Source organism: Tursiops truncatus, chromosome 3 (assembly GCF_011762595.2).
Source record: "Tursiops truncatus isolate mTurTru1 chromosome 3, mTurTru1.mat.Y, whole genome shotgun sequence".
Taxonomy (NCBI): domain Eukaryota; kingdom Metazoa; phylum Chordata; class Mammalia; order Artiodactyla; family Delphinidae; genus Tursiops; species Tursiops truncatus.
In genome coordinates, this window is record NC_047036.1 from 76,084,027 (window position 1) to 76,105,574 (window position 21,548).

At 34.0% G+C, this 21,548-nt stretch overlaps 1 protein-coding gene across 25 annotated transcripts in view; it reads right to left on the minus strand.

Annotated features, from left to right (window-relative positions):
• MCTP1 (multiple C2 and transmembrane domain containing 1) overlaps positions 1 to 21,548 on the minus strand; it is a 534,125-nt gene that overhangs the window by 229,685 nt on the left and 282,892 nt on the right. For 11 of the 25 annotated variants that reach the window (XR_012330780.1, XR_012330776.1, XR_012330779.1 and 8 more), the window contains exons 5-7: positions 18,493 to 18,604; positions 10,464 to 10,502; positions 1,695 to 1,754 (exon numbers count right to left, since the gene is read on the minus strand). Coding sequence is in view for 20 of the 25 variants with exons in the window: in XM_073802302.1 (XP_073658403.1) it covers positions 1,695 to 1,754; positions 10,464 to 10,502; positions 18,493 to 18,604 (211 nt within the window). In the remaining 5 variants the exon portion in view is untranslated. Of the gene's footprint in view, positions 1 to 1,694; positions 1,755 to 10,463; positions 10,503 to 13,226; positions 13,275 to 18,492; positions 18,605 to 21,548 lie in introns of all 25 variants that reach the window. The other 14 variants (XM_073802311.1, XM_073802307.1, XM_073802314.1 and 11 more) reach the window with 7 other exon arrangements.

The window sequence follows — 21,548 nt, forward strand, 5'->3', positions numbered from 1 at the left end:
AGGTTAATAAAGAATATTTAAGGATGGATACAACCAAATGGGAAATACTGATAAGTGGAAGACTAATTTGGAAGTAGAAAGTGAAAAGAAGATGCTGAAAAAAATCGTTTGAAAAGAAAACCCTTGAAAAGTAGTGTTTATGGAGTTGGTCCTGGTGGCAAGTCTTCAAAATGATCATGCTGCATATTTGCCGCATGCAGAACAAACACAACACAGAACACCCCTGAATTCTGCTTGGTTGGCATATGAATTCACAGTAATTGTGGGTCTTAAGAAAACAGAGAAAAAAAATTCCCCAAAAGCCATTTTCCATTTAAAGTAATGGGACAATTCGAAAGCAGTCACTCTGTGTGTTCATGGATAATGCATGAACATATAAGAGGAAATATTATTTTACCAACGATACAGAATAACATCAGTGAAGGCAGCCATCAGTAGACTGAAAGGAAATGAAGAGGCTATAACAATTAAAATGAGCTCACACAAATACAAGACTGCAAAAAAAAAAAATGTGTGTGGAGGAGGCAGAAGATAAAGAGATGTGGGTTTACTTGCTCACTGGTCAAGTCGATGCATGACTTAATCTAGTACCTGCCAGTCTGCTTATGAGACACTGCAACAAATCTTAAAATTCTAAAAGGAGAAATGTAGTTTTCAGTCATGAGCAGTTTAAAAGCCAAGAAAAGAAAATGGCAGGGCTTCCCTGCTGGCGCAGTGGTTGAGAGTCCGCCTGCCGATGCAGGGGACACAGGTTCGCGTCCCGGTCTGGGAGGATCCCACATGCCGCGGAGCGGCTGGGCCCGTGAGCCATGGCCGCTGAGCCTGCGCGTCCGGAGCCTGTGCTCCGCAATGGGAGAGGCCACAACAGTGAGAGGCCCGCGTACCGCAAAAAAAAAAAAAAAAAAAAAAAAAAAAAAGAAAATGTCAAAGTTCTATGAGTGTAGCATTTTCATTGCAGTATCTATTGCTAGGTAGTCACGTGCCAAGTGTGAACATTCAAAGAAAGAGGGAAACTTTTGAAGGCAAAGCAGTGAGTGCATTAGTAAAAATGCATAAATCATTAGCAAAAAGGCATAAATCACGCCTTGCACAATGCAGAATTAAAGCAGAGGAAAAGGATGACAGAACTCATTATGTTTAAGTCATGAAAGCGTAAATAACATTAAATTGCAATGGCACTGAAAACAAGTTCTCTGTGGAATTTTCTTTTTTTTTTTTTATTCAAAGCAAAAGCAGAGTTGCTGTTTTCTAATTCATAGGATTTTTTTTTCCAAAGAAAAAACACTATCTAGTATGTGTATAGTACAAGATCACCGTAATAGAAGTAAATTTTTCCCAGATAGATGGAACAGATTTTACAAGAAGGGAAAAAGAACCTTTATGGACCCTCTAGACAGTGCCATCATATTCCTGAAAGATCTGTGGGCCTCTAATTGTTAAGAATCTGGGATAAATTTGGGCCCACAAGGAACTGATTTCAAAGCAATATGTTAAATATATGAAGTTCTTAATTTTTACAAATGAAGAGTGAGTCACCTAAATGACTCAGAATAAGAGTTAATAAAGAAGACAAATGAATACATCTCTCTGAGAACCTATTTTAAAAAGGGAATTTCTTAATTCACATTTAACTCTCAAAATAACTATTCAGAACCAAAAGTCAGGAACATTAATATAAAGAATTTAGACATTACCCTCCAAAAGAAAGACTTCACAGAGAAATAAGATCCAACCACTTCGTTTTCTGAGAGTTCCTAAAAATAAACAAATATTTAGCTAAATTTTGAGGTGTTTTGAGAATACTTGATTGGCTCAGCAAAATTAAGACAAGTGAAAACCCTAAAATTATATATGCTAAAGACACTTCGGATGTTTATAAACTGTAAGTTTTTTTCTTTTTCTGAATAAAGTTTTTTTATTTCAATTAAAGTTTGTCTTATTCATATCTGATACAATGGTAGTAAAGTTTAGAGAGGATTATTTCTGTAATTTTAAAAGAATATACTTACCTCTTTATTAGCTGTTGATTAATATATCTTAGTCTAACATTTTATTTTAAAAAGTAGAACTGCTTAAACATATTTTAAAATTCTGAAATAAACCAGATAATATCCATTCCTTTTAACAAAAAAATTTAATACCACAGACCTTCAGAGCATTTTTAAAGAATGATAACAGAAATCTTATTTATAAACATATACCTAGTCAAATTTGGCTTAATTCCTTACTAAAAACTTCCTAGTTTTATGATATAACATTTAATATATAAGATATAAATTCCTTAGTTAACTGAAGCTCCCCCAAAATAATGTTAAAAATAAACGAATACTAAGAAAAGGTGGCTATTTAGTTGGAAACAAAGCAATGGATTCATATTGGACATTTTATTACTTAATCCTCAGACTTTTATAAAGTGAAACCAATTTGCCTTTAGGAAATCAAAAGCACAGTTACTTTTAAAGAGAACATTTAAATTACATGTATCCTTTAAACTTTCATGTTTTGCATCCTGTTTCTGGGTGTCAGTTATGGTAATATTATGGGAAACTGATGACAGTTATGAGAAAGCATCAGCCTTTGACAATGTGATGTAGAGGAAGCCGTTTTGTAATTTATTTGATTATTCCATGATTTTGTGTTAGCAACTAAGATGGTAGTGGTCCAGCACCTCGCATGATACTTAATTATGCATAGTAGGTGCTCAATAAATATTTGATTGACTGTTAGTCACATGGAATTTCATTTGCTTAAGGATATATATTTCTTTCAAAGTGATCCTTCCAAAAATCATATCAGAAAATAATAACGAACTAAAGAACTTTAGGGTGTGCAGCAATTTGAGTAATTTAAGTTTAGCTAGAATTATATCAGAGATCATCTATGCAATCTACCTGTGCTTTTTACATGAAATCTATTTCTTAATGAAACTAATTACATTTTCCTAAGTTACTTGTATAGAGTTCGGTCAGGTAGCATACTAATGTCAGGGTCATCGGGAAAAAGTCTTGAGTTTAAGACACGATTTTACCATCACTACAGAGTTATAATTCATTTACCCTTACAGGTATGGTTCTCACCTGCCACACTTCGCACACTGTTGTATCAGTTTCTGAAAAGAAAATTCTAAAAAAATACACTTACATTTGGACGTGAGGGCACAAACCTTAGATGGAATGATTGCAATTTTTTTGATGCTATGCTACTGTTTAACTCAAAGAAACCTTATTCTACCTTTTGGAAAAGATGCAGCTTTTCCTATTCTACTGCCAATTCTCTTCTTACCTTGATTCCCAGTTCTCTTTTAATTAAGCAGCATGCTTAGCAAAATGTGGATAAATTTTAAAGTATCATATGAAAGAAATTATTTCTCAAAGTTCCTTACACAAATAATTTCCCCAGAGCCAATAACACAAATTATTTAGCTAACATTGAGTTTTTTCTCAATGTTTCTCAATTGCAAAATGTGTTAAATCAATGTGAAAGTCTTGGCTCTAGATTTGACAGTTACAACAACTAAGACAACCATTTAGCATTTAAAAATATTGTTACTTCATTTAAAGTTTAGGTGGCCTAAGGTGATCTAATACTGAAATTGCACCAACTCCATACTCTCCATTCTTCCTCAGATGAACACCGAGGGCAATGATCTAATTATGTGATTAGTATGCAAAGAGCAAATGAGATTGATGAATTGGCGGCAGGGAGGGGAGATTTTAATTATCAAGATTTAGAACTTACATTTCTCTGTTAAAATTTGAGAAACAAAAATACCAGTCACATTAGGATCCACTGAAGCCCCCAGGCTGTGCTTTTCATGCCATGTTTAACTACTTCTGTCATTATGAACTAAAATTTATATTTCATTTTACAACCCACATTGTCATGTAAATTTAGGTCTTTATTTCAAATGAAACAAGTTAGTTTTCCTGTGGACCCTTTTGCCATTTATAGCTCTGATAAATATAAAATTCACAGCAAACTAGCCAAGGCCTTCTTTTCCCTAGAGTTTCTAATAATAACAATAACAGAAAACAATAATAATGAAACACCTGGAATTACGATAATGAGTTCTAAACAAAAGTGGTGATTTTAATATGGAGGGCAAGAAAAGCAGAATAAACTCTTCAAGAATCCCAGGGAAGACTTGTCCTAAATTATAATTATAGATATTTAGTTACACTTCAGTCTCCATCAAGACAAGAGGTTGGCAAGTGAGGGAAAGTGCCATTTTAAAAGTGCTAAAATTATAAAGTAACAACAAATGGAAACAGAATGAAAGCCAGAGGTATCAAGTTGATGAAGGAAAATAACTGAAGTTATTCTGAATTGTTGAACTATTTCTGCTGAGGTTTTGAATTTATTAAGTAGCAAGATCCATTGGTAATATATATATATTTTTTTGGTAATATTGTTTTTAAATCTATTTTTTGCCTCGAAAAAACCAACAGACTAAGAAAATTTCTCCTCAAAGATCAAAAATCCTTCTGTCAATCTAAGAGTTAATGAGATTTTAAATTAAAAAATCTAGAACATGTATTCTTTTTCTCAGAGAGATAAAACTAAAGGACAGTTCATTTTTTCCCATAACAAATGAATATGATGCTATTTTTCACCCTTCTATGTAAAATAAATCACAGAAATCTTCAATGTCTTTGCCATCAGACAAACAAGGAGAGCCACTGAACTTTTATTGAAAGTGGTATCTTTTGTTAGCCTTAATACGTACAGGCCTTTAAACCCATTGCGTGTTATTTTAATTCAGCAATTCTATGACACTCAAGACATTCACAATAGATTGGAAATTGTGAAGCCTGAGATTCCAATGTCAAAGTCAAGCCAGGTAGCAGTATTATTACACAGCATGTTTTTATAGGTGTATAATTTCCTTTTATGAATACCTCTTTGGGCATTTAAGAGGTAAAAAATGAATAAATTCATAAGTAAACAATTTTCATAGACCTTCCTGGTCAGACTGCAATCCGTTATCAAAGCTGTGGCTCTCGGATGCCTCCGTCAAGTTGACTAAGCCTATCGACGTGTCATTGAAAACAGGGATGTGAAGTAAGTAGAACTGCACACCGAAACACAACTTTCTGGTTCCTCAAATAGATGTTCATATCATTTATACTCATTAAACATAAATATAATCCCCCTGCAACTCCCACTGTCCTTTCAAATATTGTTGAAGGGAGAGAGACAAGGTCAGCTCCCCAGAGGACCCACCAGGCTGAAGTCTGGCCTTGCTTTGTCTTTTATTTTTTTTAGAAATTTTACCTTAAGTGTTTCATATGTGTGTGTATGTTTGTAGATATGTATATATAAATACATGCATATGTGTGTATATATTGCTGTCAACCAGGGCTTGTCAACCAGTCCTTACAAAATTATGATTTAATTTCATTGTAAACATTTAGGGGGCTTTAAAACCAATAAATCTCCTCCCGGTCACACTCAATTTAACATATATATATACATACATATGTGTATATATATATGTATATCTAACATATATACATATATGTGTTAAATATATCTGATATGCATTATATGTGTGTGTGTGTGTATATATATATATATATATATATATATATATATACCTTTGAATTAAAAAGCCATGTAATGTGTGAACGAACCCTTAGCTCCATCATCCTGGAGTCAAGTTATATTAGTTCCCTTCCCTTTGATCAGCCCAGAAAGGGTCTTGGGAAACCATCAGCTGACTTAGTAGCACACATTAGCAATGTGAAGGCCAGTCTATGACCCCAAATTAAACATCTTAGAGCTAGCACGCAGGCATTATGGAATCCATCTTCTGCCTGAGATTACATTTTGTCCTTTCACTTTGTGCCAACTCATCCAGATTCTCTCCCCAAAGGACCCACAACATTTTAAAAATTCAACATGAGTGGTCAAATAAATGTAATGCCATTGTTACAGAAATCCCTGTAGTTATGAATTACAATACATAAAAATGTATGATATCTTATACCTATGGGAAAACCCTGTCAAAACAGCAAGAAAAAAATCATCTCAATATAAAATTTAATTATGGCGCCATGTATTTTGAGGGGATAATCAAATATTTACTGACATTAAGCTATCTCTATTTTAAATAAACTTACTATAAATTTTAGGAGTGTAATTAATTGAGGTAAAAATACAGTCCTTTAGAATGCAAATGCTCATGCTATTAGCCCTTTGTTTATTGCAGCATTGTGGACTCTTATAAGCCCTAATTATGAGGTTGACTTTATAGCATTTCCAAATAACAGAAATTTGGGGGGACAAAATTAATAGTAAGTATTTTTAAAAGAATTTTATATTTCCTTCAAAAACATGTAAGCAACTAATTTTTTCAAATACATAGGCAGAATCATTTGAAATGAGACAGCAAAGAAAAGCCATTTTGGTCATTCACAGTTGAGAAAGTCAATGACCAATAAGATTTTCAGTTTTTGCAATTTTTTAAGGATCATCATCTACGTATTATCAGGATATGAGGTCTTTGTAGAAAGGACATGATAATTGTTAAATAATGACTTTTTTCCCCACTATGTCTGACTGCGTGAGACACTTAAAAATGTGTTAATCTGTTTCTCTACCGTTTCTTAAATTAAAGCACTTAGAGGTTTTCACTGATGCATTTTTAATGTGTCATCCAAGGTGTCAGGTTTAACTATGCCCTGCAGACTTACAGTGTTGAGAGTGTTCTCTAGTTTAAATTAACAATATCCTTGCCAAAAGTCTTATTATAAATTGTCTCATTCAACTAGTGAATAAAGTGTTTTATAGTTCATTAAAATTATGCTAAGTGATTAAAATAAAATCTTTATAAAAAAGATATATTACTAAAAAAATAAGGCATCAAGTAACAGAAGATATGCTAATGAGATGTCATCACATAGTCATATTATATTATTCAAAGGATGAACTCTCTTTAAAACAATTTTCAACTGTTATTGTTGAGAATAGAAATTGCAATGTGTATGTCTTTATATTATCACAATGGTTACTTCTCATAGAATTAAAGTGATTTATTGAAAGCACATAAGTTTATTATCATACCCACTGATAAACTCATTCTTCTATGTTAAAACACACACAATGTAGTATAAAATCATTTCTGCTTGCCATCTATAGAGGCGATTATTTCATTATTTATTTTCCATTTTTTGTTGGACCCCCACAGAATTTATTCACAAAATTCATATACACCTTCTCTTCCAAGCTCATGAAACTTTCTTGTTGAATAATTTAGCCTTATAATAAATTATCAATGATAAGCTTCTTCTAAAGAATAAAATATTACAATAACTCAAAGCATCATCATTTCTCTGCCAAAATGCATTTTGTCACCGAAGTATAATACTTTGACCAGGATAATTATCCAGTTGCCCAAGTTTATGGAGACATCGATCCCTTCCTTCTTAAAATAACATTTTTCTACAACAGCTGAGTGTGGGCAGAATTAGAAATGTGCACAATGGAAAGTGTGCTTGTGGAAAACCAGAATGAATGTTTTAAAGGATGCTACTATCCCCAAAAGAGGAAACACTACGGAATCCGTAATTATTTACTGGCTAACACACCATTTAAATATAGCATGTACTTTATACATTCTTCCTTTTCAGGGGTAAGTTTAGGTGTATTTTTTTCCTACTCATTATTAGGTGGTAACACATTTACTCCAAATAATATCTAAGTCTGTCCTGAACAGCAATTACTCCTCAAGTCGGCTCTTCACCCCTCTTGTTTTCATTAGTAAATACAACCCCACATTATGTGATTGCCACAGATTAGATTTCCATAGCAGAAAAAATCTGCTATCGGCAAGACAATGAAAATGAAAAGCAGATATTTAAGTAATGGAAAATTCCATGAGCTGATGAAATTGTATACAGGGGAGATGTGCATATTAAAAAGCTAACAATGTCAATAAAGCACTTCCCCGCTCCATGGTTATATCACTTCTGCAAAAAACAAGCAAAGAAAAACTCCATACTGGAGAGAATATCTAACAACACTATCTGACTCTATTGAAGTCTTTGCCACAAAGTGTATAATTCTCAGATCTCACCTTCACCATGGGTGCTCAAATACAGGCAGCATACCGAAGCCCTGCTATAAAAAAGTAGACCTTATTCCCAGAAACCAAGATTCCAAAGAAGAAAATGACCTATTTATATGAAAACTTCACCTTTGACTTTGAGCATAGTTCTATCAAATGTAAAATACTTGTATTTAAGTGTCATGCAAATAAATTATATTCTCTTTCCAAAAATAAAAGAGGAAAAATCTTTACTCACACAAGAATCTTTAAGGGGAAGGCTGAAATCATTAGAAAAGGGATGCATTTCCACAACACAGTAACATAGTAACACACGCAACTACACGTACAGTCATTTATCCCTTAGTTTCTCAGGAAGCACAATTTACTTGAACATTGCCCTCCCTCCTTCAATCCCTGGAGGAAAGAATTGGGGGAGCAGTCTCATTGTATGTGAAGGATGGCGGACTAGGTGGTAATTGAAATTTCAAACTTTCCCTGGATTTTGAATTTAACACTCTGCTCTTGTAACACTAATATGGATGAATACGGCATATATTTTAGGGGACATTGACAAACTGAATGAATTATCAGGTACTCAGTATGTTCTCAATGGAAAAAAAAAAGATTTTTTTCTACACAGCATTCAATATCCCCATTAAACTTTATAAAACTGAAAATTCCTTAGGCTAAAAACCCAAAAGCCATATTACCATGTACACTAAAATTAATCTCCCAATGAGTGCAGTTAGACACAGGGAATTCTGTGTCATCAATGGCCAGCTAGAAAATTCACCAGCTTGAATGTACAATTGGATTATTAGTAATTAAAAACTCTAAGAAGTTTAGACATAAAAATAGTAAAGAGTAGATGTTTATTTATTTATTTATTTATTGTAGATCAAAGGAAAAGACATGGATTTATGTTGACTGAATTGATCCTTAAAATTAAATTTAAATATAAATTAAATGAACTATTTAAAGAAGAATCTTTATGTTTGTTCTTTTACCTCACAATAAAATGGATTATTTCCACTAAGTAATACTAAAAACTATATAATATCCTGTTCTAGCATTACATGTTAACTACAACTGGAAGAGAGATATTGCTACATATTAATGGATTACAATGTTTTTACATAGATATAGTATAAGATAGACACAGAATGAAGAAAGCCAAATTACCTGAATTTTTAAACATATATACTTTCAAGATAACACTAATTCTGAAGTACAATTACAAAGAAAAAAGTGTAATACAAATATGAACAGTGCAAACATTTCTTTAAGATTGTTGAAATTTTATTTTGGCCTGTAGAAAACATAGTGAACAGTAAGCCAGAAATATTCAGCAATTTTCCTTAATAAATGTTTTTAATTTTATTAAAATGATAAAGGTGATTTTTAATGTGGACCTGACCTTTCTATGATCCAAATTATCTTTTGGTCATTAATTCTATAACAACTGGGAAGAAAGTTTTTACAGTAAGAAATACTTGTTAAAGCAATTAAGACATTACCATAACTAAAAAATCATTTTGATAAGTATTTTCTTAATTCACAATAATGAAAGTGACAAAATCAAAGAAAAATTTAAGTAATAGCATGATTCAATCAGAATGGAAGAAAAAAGATTGTCATGTTCCAGGGTCTAAGAAAATGAATCACTATTCAAAAGGAATACCAACTTTTAAAAATAGAAATTTGAGCAAAAAAGATTTTCACAAATAAAATCCCTTTGATTTATTCCAAGGAGTAGTCATACAAAAGTCAGTTTCATCTTGATATTTATTTGTGTCCAAGAGTGGTATCACCACTGAACAAATTAGAAGCTTAGTTTATATCTTATATATTTTACAAGTTATAAGAAGAGCCAGAGCTTGGTAAGTTATAGGATCCATAAACTCCTCTCACTCCAAAGAGCTATTTATTTCTTGAAGTGAGAAGAGAAAATGATGGAAAATTGTTCTCATGATACACTCCAAAGATGTAGCAATAAAGGGATTTTTGAGTTTAGAAAATCTTAGACTCAGTTTTCAGTGAACAAAAACAGTAAATTACAGGGATCTTCCTTCTCTCTGGAGTTGTCCCTACCCTAGTGCCATTATTTTATACCTGATCTGGAGCAAAGGCATTTTCTAGACCCTGTGGTACAGAGAACAGAAACCAGATGTTGCGAATGATGCTGAGAAGTGACCAGAGATTAGCAAGAGGATGATTTGGATGTGATTGATCAGTGTGATTTCTATTTACTTAAAAAGCATCACATGGTTTGCTTAAAGTTTATGGGGAAAAAAAACAATTGAAGAGTGATGAAATCCTGAGGTATAGTTTAACGAGGTATGAGAGAGATTGGGAAAGCAGCTGATAGTGCTTCTCAACAAGAAAAGCTGAAAGATCACATGCTAAGTGTTACCTTACTTGATCTTTTCCAACTCTTCCTCATTAGCATTGTCTGTAAATGAAATAAAGCATTTTCATTATCTTATCACTCAAGTACAGGACAGGGCAGCCAATTGTTTTCTGGAGGAAGCTTGACATTTAAACAGCAAATGGTTTCCAGCAACAATTATACAAGACAAAAATTGTTTTTCACGTACACGCAGCTAGAAGCACCTTTAACATTGAAGCAGTCTTTCTGGTGAGAGTTCATTTCCTTTATTCTTTTGTACAAAGAGATGGGACAGTATATTTTAAATAGAATGGAAAATTTGAAATATCTTATTGATAGGAAAAAAACACACTAAGTCTCCCAATTAGCAATTGTTACTTTTGGTGGTGGAGGCTGATGATGTGCCATGACTTTACAGGGTGTATAATAACTTTTCTCTTCAAACTCATTCAAAGTCCGTTGCATTGGCAGCATCTTAGAATTGTCTCTGCTTCCAGTTAATCTTTAATTACATCAGGGTTGACAAATGCTTTCGACTGAGAAAAAGTGCTGCATATCGTGATGGCTATTAGCGGATCTTCTTGCTAAATGTTTAGCCATGATATATCCTTTAAACTAGTTTTTTTGTGTCATAGTAAGAGATATTCATGACTTCAAGTTTTAATTAAGGTTGATGGAGATTTGTGATGAGTGCCCAAGATCACTGGTCTCTTGCATAAAGTAACTCATAAAAATCCAATGGCTTTTAATTTCCTCTCCAGTTTAAAAAAAATTCTCAATGAACACTGAGGTATTAACTTCCTGATAACCTCTTTACCCTCTCTTAGCTTTATCATTACTTTTAAGGCAGATGAGGGAATATCTGGAACAAAGAACACAGCTTATAGAAATGCTTGCCATATTTATATGTCAAGGAAGTACACTCATGCCTTTAAGAACCCTATCTCCTTCAGCAAAATTCACTATAAAGCAAGACCATTTCAGAAACCACTCATAAATTACAAAAATACAAAAAAGGAAAGATTTTAATATAAGAGTAAGTCATTTAGTAGGCAACCTTTGGCCTAAACCAAGACAAAGGAATTATGTAGAGGTTCTAGAAGGGGAAAGGAGAAATATCATAAAATTGTCAAGGTTAAGGATACATTCCTCTTTTCTGCAGATAGTGGTTTTATAGGTTACATTTTCTCTATATACACTCTGTGTTAGATATTGACCAAAATATGGAAGAGAAATAGACTTCCTAAGGTTACAACAGTGCCCAATTTTTTTCAAATGGAGTCAGGAACTGCAAAGTATTATTTTATATTTTTTCTAAGTACTAATGTCCAATTTATTCTGAAGCAAAACCCACCATCGGGTTAGGGAGATGGACGTTTAATAGATGTTCGTTGTTGATGTTAAATGAGTTAGTCGTCGTCATCACCGCCACCACCACCACTTTCTCATCACTAAAAGGCAATTGGACACGAAATACTTTTGTGGTATGCCACGTTCATAAAAACTGCCCCGTGAAGAGTCAGGCAATAAATTTTCAACTTTCTCAGAAAGCAGAGTTTCAGTGAACAAAGAATGATAATTCCTAGGGACAATGTTCTGAGTCAAATCAGGTGAGAACAATTAACATAAGTAAATCAAAAAGGAAAATCTCTTAACTCATGGCCATTTATCATCATCAACTAGTATCAAAGAATCTTACAAAGTTCTATTTGGTAAGAAATGCTACTATGAAAAAGGGGCTAAGAACATGAGGAAGAGTTGACTCTCAGGGTAACACTATTCAATATTACACAGATTCACTACTGCTGGTCAAAGCCACATCCCCCCACTCAAAACTACTGCACGCGATTAACCTTCCACATGTAAAGCAAACTATAGGGTTGGTATTTTCTTGTCTTTCAAAATCAGTCTTACAAACAAGATGCATGGTATTATTTTTCAGATTGGGACACTGATACAAACAAAAGGTCAGTGATTTCCCTACGTACCAGTATGAAAGATTTGGCAGTTACAGGGACCAATTCATTATTTTCCTGGTTCAGTTTCTAGGAAACTGGTTTTCTAGGGTTAAAGTAGATTCAGTAAAACTGGAATCAGTATAAAAGTTTTCTAAAAAGTGAATTTAACAGACATACTATTAACATTGTTACCTTTACTAACTGTGGGACACTTAGAGAAGAAAGATTGGGGAATGTTAAACATAGGGGATGAAGCAAATTGTAGAAAAATAAGATTTATTTTTTGCTATTTGATCTTAACTTCAGCTGAGAAACATATGAATTTGTTTTTGAAAGTGTCATTATCTAATATTATAGTACCTTCAAATTCTTTATTAGCAACTCAACTTTCTTTGAAGCCCAATAAATGGAATAAGTGCATAAAAATATGGCCTATGAGCTGCAGAACTGATTATGTTTTTAAAAGATTCCACAATCTCAATCCATTTTTTGCTTTTCCCTTTTGTTGCAATGATTTTTTTTTAGGCAATTACATGACTACTATAGATATAAAAAAAAATCACAGAATGGCTAAATACTATGGTAGATACATATTATAAAACATATATATTAACTGTTTATAGGTGGATATTTTTTCAAATGTTAGCCTATGGAATAATTCAGAAATTTTTCAAAAATAAACCATAGAGAAAAATATATTTTTTGAATTCACTAAAGATCAACTGAGGTTAATTCATATGTTTCTTAAAAGTTTTTACTTTTTAGCTTTAGTCAAGCAATTTGTTAGGTCTAGGTTATCTAATAGAGTGTGTAACACAAATTAACTCACTTTTATTTCATAAATCCTCCAATGAAGAAAGCTGTGGATTGAACTCTGCTAGAAAAAGAGCCAGAAAGAACTCAAACACACTATCAGACCAAAATACCATATATATAGGACACACATATATGCACTACACACTTTTGCAGGATCAAACAGGGCATGCATTCAAAACAGAAATGACAGTTGTGTCATGCAAGTCATCAACATGCTCCCCAAGAAGATTTTGGTTTCTCATACATACAACACTGAAAATTAAAAAATATATATATATGTTAACATCTGGAATCTTTTAAAAAAGACTCAATCATGACTCAATGGAGAATATTTTAATATAAGCAACTATGAAATACTTTTGCTATGACTCATATTTACTTCTTAATTAGCTATAATTAGATGTTCCATGTTTGAGGGGCTTTAGTAGATACAGTAGGCTGGTAGGGTTTTCAACTTGTTCTTCATTTTTACTGAGTTCTAGAACTGGCAATCCACACAAGGAGAAATCATCCCAACCACGTGATTCATGGAACACATTGTCAGTATTAACAGTGATTTAAACACTCACAAGATAACTGATTGAGAACTCTTAGCACTTTGTGATGCTAAGCCCTCTGTATTTCCAGTTACTCATTTCTTCCCACTTTTGATAGCATTTCTTTACATTAATGTTCTACTTCCTACTTGATGGTTAGGATTTATTTGTCAATGGCTCTTGAAATTCATATCATCCATTCTCCATGTTAATCCATAAAAAATATTTAGCAAAGTCTACAAAACACAGGCATAAGAATAAACATGTGCTTTTCTGAACTAAAGTCTTAAGTCCCAAAAGCTTAAAATAGGTTATTTCTGAGCTAATAATCAAAGAGAACAGAACTCATAATTTTGCTGTGTGAAGGTCAATGCAAAATCATCCTCTATTCCTTCTCTATACATCATTCTGAATAGTAAGTGGACTTGTGAAGCATTTAGTAACTGATTTCTGGTTGGCTGCATTATGAGTCTGAATTTCTCTAAATAAGATTTGTTCTTGGATAATTTGTGGAAGTTCAGCATGTCATTTTCACTGCAGCAATATGTTATATATTTCAGGCATATAAAAATTTAATTTGAAGATACATTGGATAATTGACTGTTTTTAACCAAGAAATTTCAAATGTATTCCAGGGAAATATACTTAGCCAATACTAGACATGTTACCAAAAGAAAAAAATACAGTGATGTGCTTCTAATTCATCGTCATCATTAGAAATCTTGAGAAGAGCAATATAGACTGATTTTAATCAGATTATCATTAATAGAATAATTTTAAGAATTCAATAGGAAAATTAAATAATTATCTCCAATATTGTTTGTGACAACCTCAGGGATTTGAATATGGAAGTAAGAAGGAAACTTAAAATACCTTTCCCTGGACCTTTGAAGCATCCCATCAAGCATTCTCTAAGAATCCTCTTAGAGATTCATCCACAGCCTACTGAATAACCACTAGGTACAGAAAGCTGGACTAGGTTTTGAGAGGAGTCATCATAAGAAAGGTAATCAGAAGCAATAATTTATATATACATAAATATTTATGAATTATTATTATTATTTTTAACCAGGAGTGATGGGCTATAGGACAGAAGTGAGGTGAGGTACAGTACAGGTATATTTTAGGTAGGAAAGGTCACATTGAAGAAAGCTTGGACTTGAGAGGAGGTCAGCTGTGTAGGAGTCTGTATGTCTGGTATAAAGGTTACAAGTGAGGGAACATATGTCACTCATTGGAGAGTCTTAAAGCCCTTCATCAGGAGTTTCCATTTCATTAGAGAAATAACCACAGGTCACTGAACACTTAGAAGAATAAAGAGGGAGTTATAGAACTTGGTACAATGCTTATAGATGCTCAATAAGTGTTTTTTTTTTCCAATAGATGCCTACAACTGGCATCTCTTAGTCAGAGTGTCAAAATCTCCTAACTAGTGTCGCTTGCCAATTTTAGAGATCTTAATTAATAAACAGCTCTAGAATTGCTATATAGACCGAAATAAACAAAGGGGAAAAAGCACAAATTTATGTCTTTGTTAGAAATTTTCATCATGTAAAGTATATGCTTAGAAGCCCCAATCCCAATCTAGGAATCCAATTAGCCAGGATACTGGGGGTCCCAACAGAATTTCCTGTAGGGGACCTTTCATGCTTCCTCCCCTGTCCCTGCCCCAGCTGCTTGTCAACAACCAACCCCAGGCTCCTGGTTATTGATCACGTCCACAAGGAGGAGCCAGTATAGCCACACCAGTCACTCTTCTCACTGCTTCTCAGTTGTGGCTGAAGTCAAGAGAGCTCGCCAGCCAGAGGCGAACTGCTGTACCTTTTCTGAGGCACTGGCCCCTGATAAGCCACTTGCTTCTCTGGTGAAGAAGAGAGAAGCCAGGTGAGAGTCCAACATGGGAAGGAAGAAGACACCCGTTTTCAGTTGCTGCAGCAGAATCAATCCAGTGCTATTTGGGACTGTGAAGGGGGAGGCATGAAGTAAGGCAAGCAAATGAAAAATACTCAGCAGTAAAAGATTTTTTTCCAAAAAGCTGGGGTAGCCAAAGAAATCTGAACCAAGAAAATGGCATGAAGATTTCAGGAAGAACTCTTTGTGTTAAGGGTGAATGTGGCTGGAGAGATACGATAAGGAGAAAGAAAAAGGAAGAAAAGAAGATTAATAATACCAGATTTTTGATGTGTAACTGTTTCATGTAACCTGTTTTCATTCCTATTCGTGTTTGATAAATCACTGATGACCACTATAATATTTTAAAATGATCTTTTCTAAATAGAAAGACAGTGTGCCTAAATAAGTTTGAACAGCAGTGGAGATTGAAGGGTTTTTGCGAGAATGGTTGAAGAAAAACGAATGTCAGGAACTACTTTGCCTGTGCCGACATATATTTCTGTGTAATTTAGAACAACTCAGCAGCCTCGTCATAAAGTCTCTTGATACTAACTTAATCCCTCAAACCCTCAGTCTGATGTTAGAGTATTTAATAAATATGATTTTAATGTAAAAAATCAGCAGACCCTCCATCATCAAATCACCCAAATAACTAAAACAGCTGCCATATCATTTGAATCCCCAGTAATACTGGCAGTTTGGATGGTTTGGAGACACGTCCTAAGACCTCAGGCCCTTAGGTATTTTCATTTATGGTGTTGTCCTTCATTAAAATAACAAAGGATCCCCCCCCCCAAAATATTCTATCACCAAGTTTTGTTGATTTTACCTCCTATAGATAAACTTCTTCATTTCTTTCCATCTCTACCTCTGACAATTCTAATCCAAATCTCCATCATCTTCCACCAGGATTTTCAAAATAGCTCCTAGGTGGTCTCCAAGCATTCATTCTTACACTTTCATCTGTTTTCTACAATGCAGCTACACAACAAAAGGCGAATAAAATGATGCCACTTCCTATTTACAGACTTTTCAAAGGCTTCCCATTGCTCTTTGGGGAAAGACCACAAACCTTAACATGGCCAACAGTCCCTATGCAGTCTGGGAGTCTCCCTTTCACTGCCATCATGCACCAGGATCTTTCACACTCTGTTTGCTTCCACCTTCTCCAAGCTCCAGTACTTTTTCAATTCTTGGAGTGCAGCTTGGTTTCTCTAGCCACAGGGCCTTTGCATGTGCTATTTCCTCTGCTTGAAATATTTCCTCTCTTCCTGTGTTTTTGCCTTTATCAACTTCTATTCACACTTCAGACCTCATCTCCCATTTGACTTCCTTGGAGAATTCCTGTTCCCGACTAGAACAAATTCTCCTATATTTGCTCTACAGCAGCATGCACCTCTCTTTTATGGCACTTAAAACAGCTGTCATTTTACATTTCCTTCCATGATTATTTGATTTCTGAGCTCTCCACTGGATTTCAGTTCTACTGTATCCAAAGGGTCTAGCACAGGCTTTGGCTTATAGTAGGTTCCTCGTGAATACCAGGATTATTTGAATAAATGAACACTTATACTTTATTCCTGTGTATGGATTAACCAGCTAGCATATACTCCTTGGCTTGCACTGGGTGAAATAATATATTCTGAATTGGTGACTTTTAAAATGATGGGCTTTTATTTCTAAATGTTCTCTGTGAAAAAATGTCCTCACACACCCTTCCATCTGCGCATATGGGCCTATGCCTGTGCACATACATTCTTTTACAGTGCTAAGTTCTCCAAGTAGGTATTATTTGATAGTACTTGTTCGAAAAGAAAATTTTCTTCCTCACTGAATGAAATATAGATACTTAAATCATTCTTTGCAAATATTACATATGTGCTCGTTTAATTTTTTTAAAGGATAGAGGAAAAATACCTTGGAAAGGGTGAATTTTTCAATGAGTTTAAAACACTTCCAAATTTGAAATTGTAATTCACTATTTTTATTTATAATCTAGGGAAAAATGCCAGTAATACCTTTCCAGCAGAAAACATATACCAACTTTAATCATGCATTATTTTAAACCAGCAATACACACATTGCTGAAATAGAGTATTTAAACTTGCCTAAAAAATTATGTCTACTCCTAAAATGTGTTGCAATCAGAACTAGTGAGAATAGCTACCAGTATGTGAAAGTACCCTGAGTCTAATAAATAAATTCTGGTAAATTGTGGCAGAAAGTGCACTGGCAAGCATACCGATGCAGGTCAAACCTGATATTTTTTAACGTCACTTCAACAGTGCTGGAGTAATTAGCTCCTCTGTATCCCTTGTCAGTTTCTCATAGCAGCATGGTGTGCAAGGAAGTACACCCAGCCAGGGCTGGAAAATGGGTAACACCGATAAGGAAGCCCATCAAGAAGATGAAAAGTACTCATTAATCATTCATCAAACAAATACCAGAAAGCAGGAACTCTATTGTAATTTCACCTCATTTTCTTTGTTATGGTACATCTGACAATATAATCAAAATAGTAAGGTCTGGACACCTCAATGTGGAAAAATATAATCTCTGAATAAATACCACCATTTGCTACAAATAACAGTCTGAAATTGGAAAATAAAATAATGATAAAAGATGCAAATGTATCCCTTATTTATAAGAGGTTCTGATCTGGAGAATAAAATAGGAAATTTGAATTCAAAAAATACAATACAACTAGACTACTGATACCCAGGATACTCACAGAAACAAAGAACAGGCCAGATCTTCTTATGCTGTTTCTCTTTAATATTACCTCTGGGTTCAGAGAAGGCTCACGACATTCAAACAACTGAGCTACAACTAGGCTGAGGGGGAACTTACCACATCCCTGTGTTCTCCTTCCTTAGGGGTAAGGACGACTGAGAGCAAAATGATTCCAAGATCATGGTCAGGATAGCGGGGATCTTTCAGTGTGACGGTCACATCTGTGGGCCTATGATATAAAATATTAAGATTTTGAGCATGAAGGAAACCATCGGCAAAAGGCAAACTACTGAATGAGAAAAGATAGTTGCAAATGATATATCCAATAAGGGTTTAATACCCAAAATATATAAAGAACTCATACAACTCAATATCAAAAAAACAAGCAATTTGATTTAAAAATGGATAAACATGTTTCCAAGAAAGACATGCAGATGGCCAACAGACACATAAAAAGATGCTCAAAATCATTAATTATCAGGGAAATGCAAATCAAAACCACAGTATTGTCACCTCACACCTGTCAAAATGGTGATTATCAAAAAAGCAACAAACAATAAGTGTTCGTGAGGTTGTGGAGAAAAAGGAACACCTGTATACTGTTAGTGGGAATTTAAATTGGTGCATCCACTATGGAAAATGATACGGAGGTGCCTCAAAAAATTAAAAATAGAACTATCATATGATCCAGCAGTTCTACTCCTGGGTATCTATCCAAAGGAAACAAAAACAGCAATTGAAAGAGATACATGTACCCCTATGTTTATTGCAGCATTATTTACAATAGCCAAGATATGGAAACAACCAAAGTATCCATTGATAGATGAAAGGATAAAAAAGATGTGGTATTTATGTGTATATATATCTATATATGTATATATATACACATACATACACACACACACACACACACACACACACACACACAAAGGAATATTACTCAGCCATAAAAAGAGAGTGAAATCTTGCCATTTGCAATAATACAGATGGACCTGGAGGGTATCATGCTAAGTGCAATAAGCCAGACCAAGACAGATAGCATATGATTTCACTTATATGTCAAATCTAAAAAACAAAACAAATGAAAAAACTAAACAAAGCAGAAACAGACTCATGGATACACAGAACAAACTGTTGCCAGAAGGGAGGGGAGTGGGGGAATGGACTAAATAGGTGAAGGGAATTAAGAGGCATAAACTTCCAGTCATAAAATAAATACACAGGGATATAACATACAGCATAGAGAATATAGTCAACAATGTTGTAATAACTTTGTATGGTGACAGATGGTTACTAGACTTATTGAGATTATTTTGTAATGTCTATAATTGTCAGAGCCACAATGTTGTATACCTGAGACCAATACTGTATGTCAACTATGCTTCAATAAAAAATAAATATATAAAATAAAAAAAGATTTTGAACTGTCATTAAATGAATAAGCCAAAATATATACTATATATATATATATATATATATATATATATATATATATAAAACATCTTTATTGGGGTATAATTGCTTTACAATGGCGTGTTAGTTTCTGCTTTATAACAAAGTGAATCAGTTATACATATACATATGTTACCATATCTCTTCCCTCTTGCGTCTCCCTCCCTCCCACCCTCCCTATATATATATATATATTTTTTTAACATCTTTATTGGAGTATAATTGCTTTACAATGGTGTGTTAATTTCTGCTTTATAACAAAGTGAATCAGCTATACATATACATACATCCCCATATCCCCTCCCTCTTGCATCTCCCTCCCACCCTTCCTATCCCACCCCTCTAGGTGGTCACAAAGCACCAAAACTGAGTTATCTGTAGTGAGGTGAATGGACCTAGAGTCTGTCATACAGAGTGAAGTAAGTCAGAAAGAGAAAAATAAATACCATATGCTAACACATATATATGGAATCTAAAAAAAAAGTGGTTCTGAAGAACCTAGGGGCAGGACAGGAATAAACATACAGACGTACAGAATGGACTTGAGGACACAGGGAGGGGGAAGGGTAAGCTGGGACGAAGTGAGAGAGTGCATGGACTTATATATACTATATATTTTTAAGAAGAAAAGAAATTTTGTCTTCCTTTAATTTCCTGGTACAATTTTTGTTGTTATTAAAATAACATCAATGTATTAAGTTGTCCAATAAATCATGGGCCAATTGGGTATACTTGGATTCACTGTCTAAGTTTCAGCTCTTCATGGGGTTCTAGAAAGGCTGTGGGGTTGCTGGAAAGGCTAAGGAAGTACAGCACTATTAAGAAAACTGTAAGGCCCTTCTCTGTGATCTCTAAATACACAGAGAGCAATAGCAGCTATTTTCTATAAATTTGAGTCCAATAACTCAATGACGGTCTTTTACTGACCACTACCTTCCTTTTAGTTCTTTAAGATTTTTTTTTCTTAATCAGAAGTATGATTTAGAGTAAATAAACAAGTGGGAGAAGAGGAAAATATAAAATATAAATTGCCCGATGTACATTATAAATATACTTTAAAAACAACGTATAGTTATTTGAAGAACTTCTACTATTTAAAATAATGCTTCTATTTTTGGCTATTTAAACCTATGCCTAAATTTTTAGATTCAGAAATGCAAGGAAACCAGCACTTAGAAGAGGTGATCAATACTTAGAAGGCTTCAGAATTAGATAAGTATCTCTGAGGAAGAGATTATGAATTGTGCAATATTACCCACAGTAACTTTTAGAAAATAATGTAGAATACACATTCAGTTGATAATGTGTAGGTAATATCTTGTTTACATATTTCAATTAATATTGAATAGGGGTTCATGCCCTCCATAAGCCTAAGGGACTGTGGAACATTCAGCACCACACTTGAATCCTGAAATGTTGGCAAATTAGGAATGTTCCCTTGCTTGTTCAATCATTTATTCATTTAATTCACAAAACATGAATTGAACATATGTGATACTAGGTTCTGGGTAAAAACCAGCAGTCAAGCCCAAAGATAAGACACTTGTCTTCATGGAGCTTAACATTTAGTAAATGATACTGTTGGATTCTAGTACTGGGGAGAGGGCTTGATGGGGAAAGTGGTCCAAATAAAAACTTTCAATCCTGGCTGCACCTCAGAATCAACTGGGAAGCTTTTAAAAAGTGCATAATCCTGCACTCTGTCCATAATGATTCTGGTT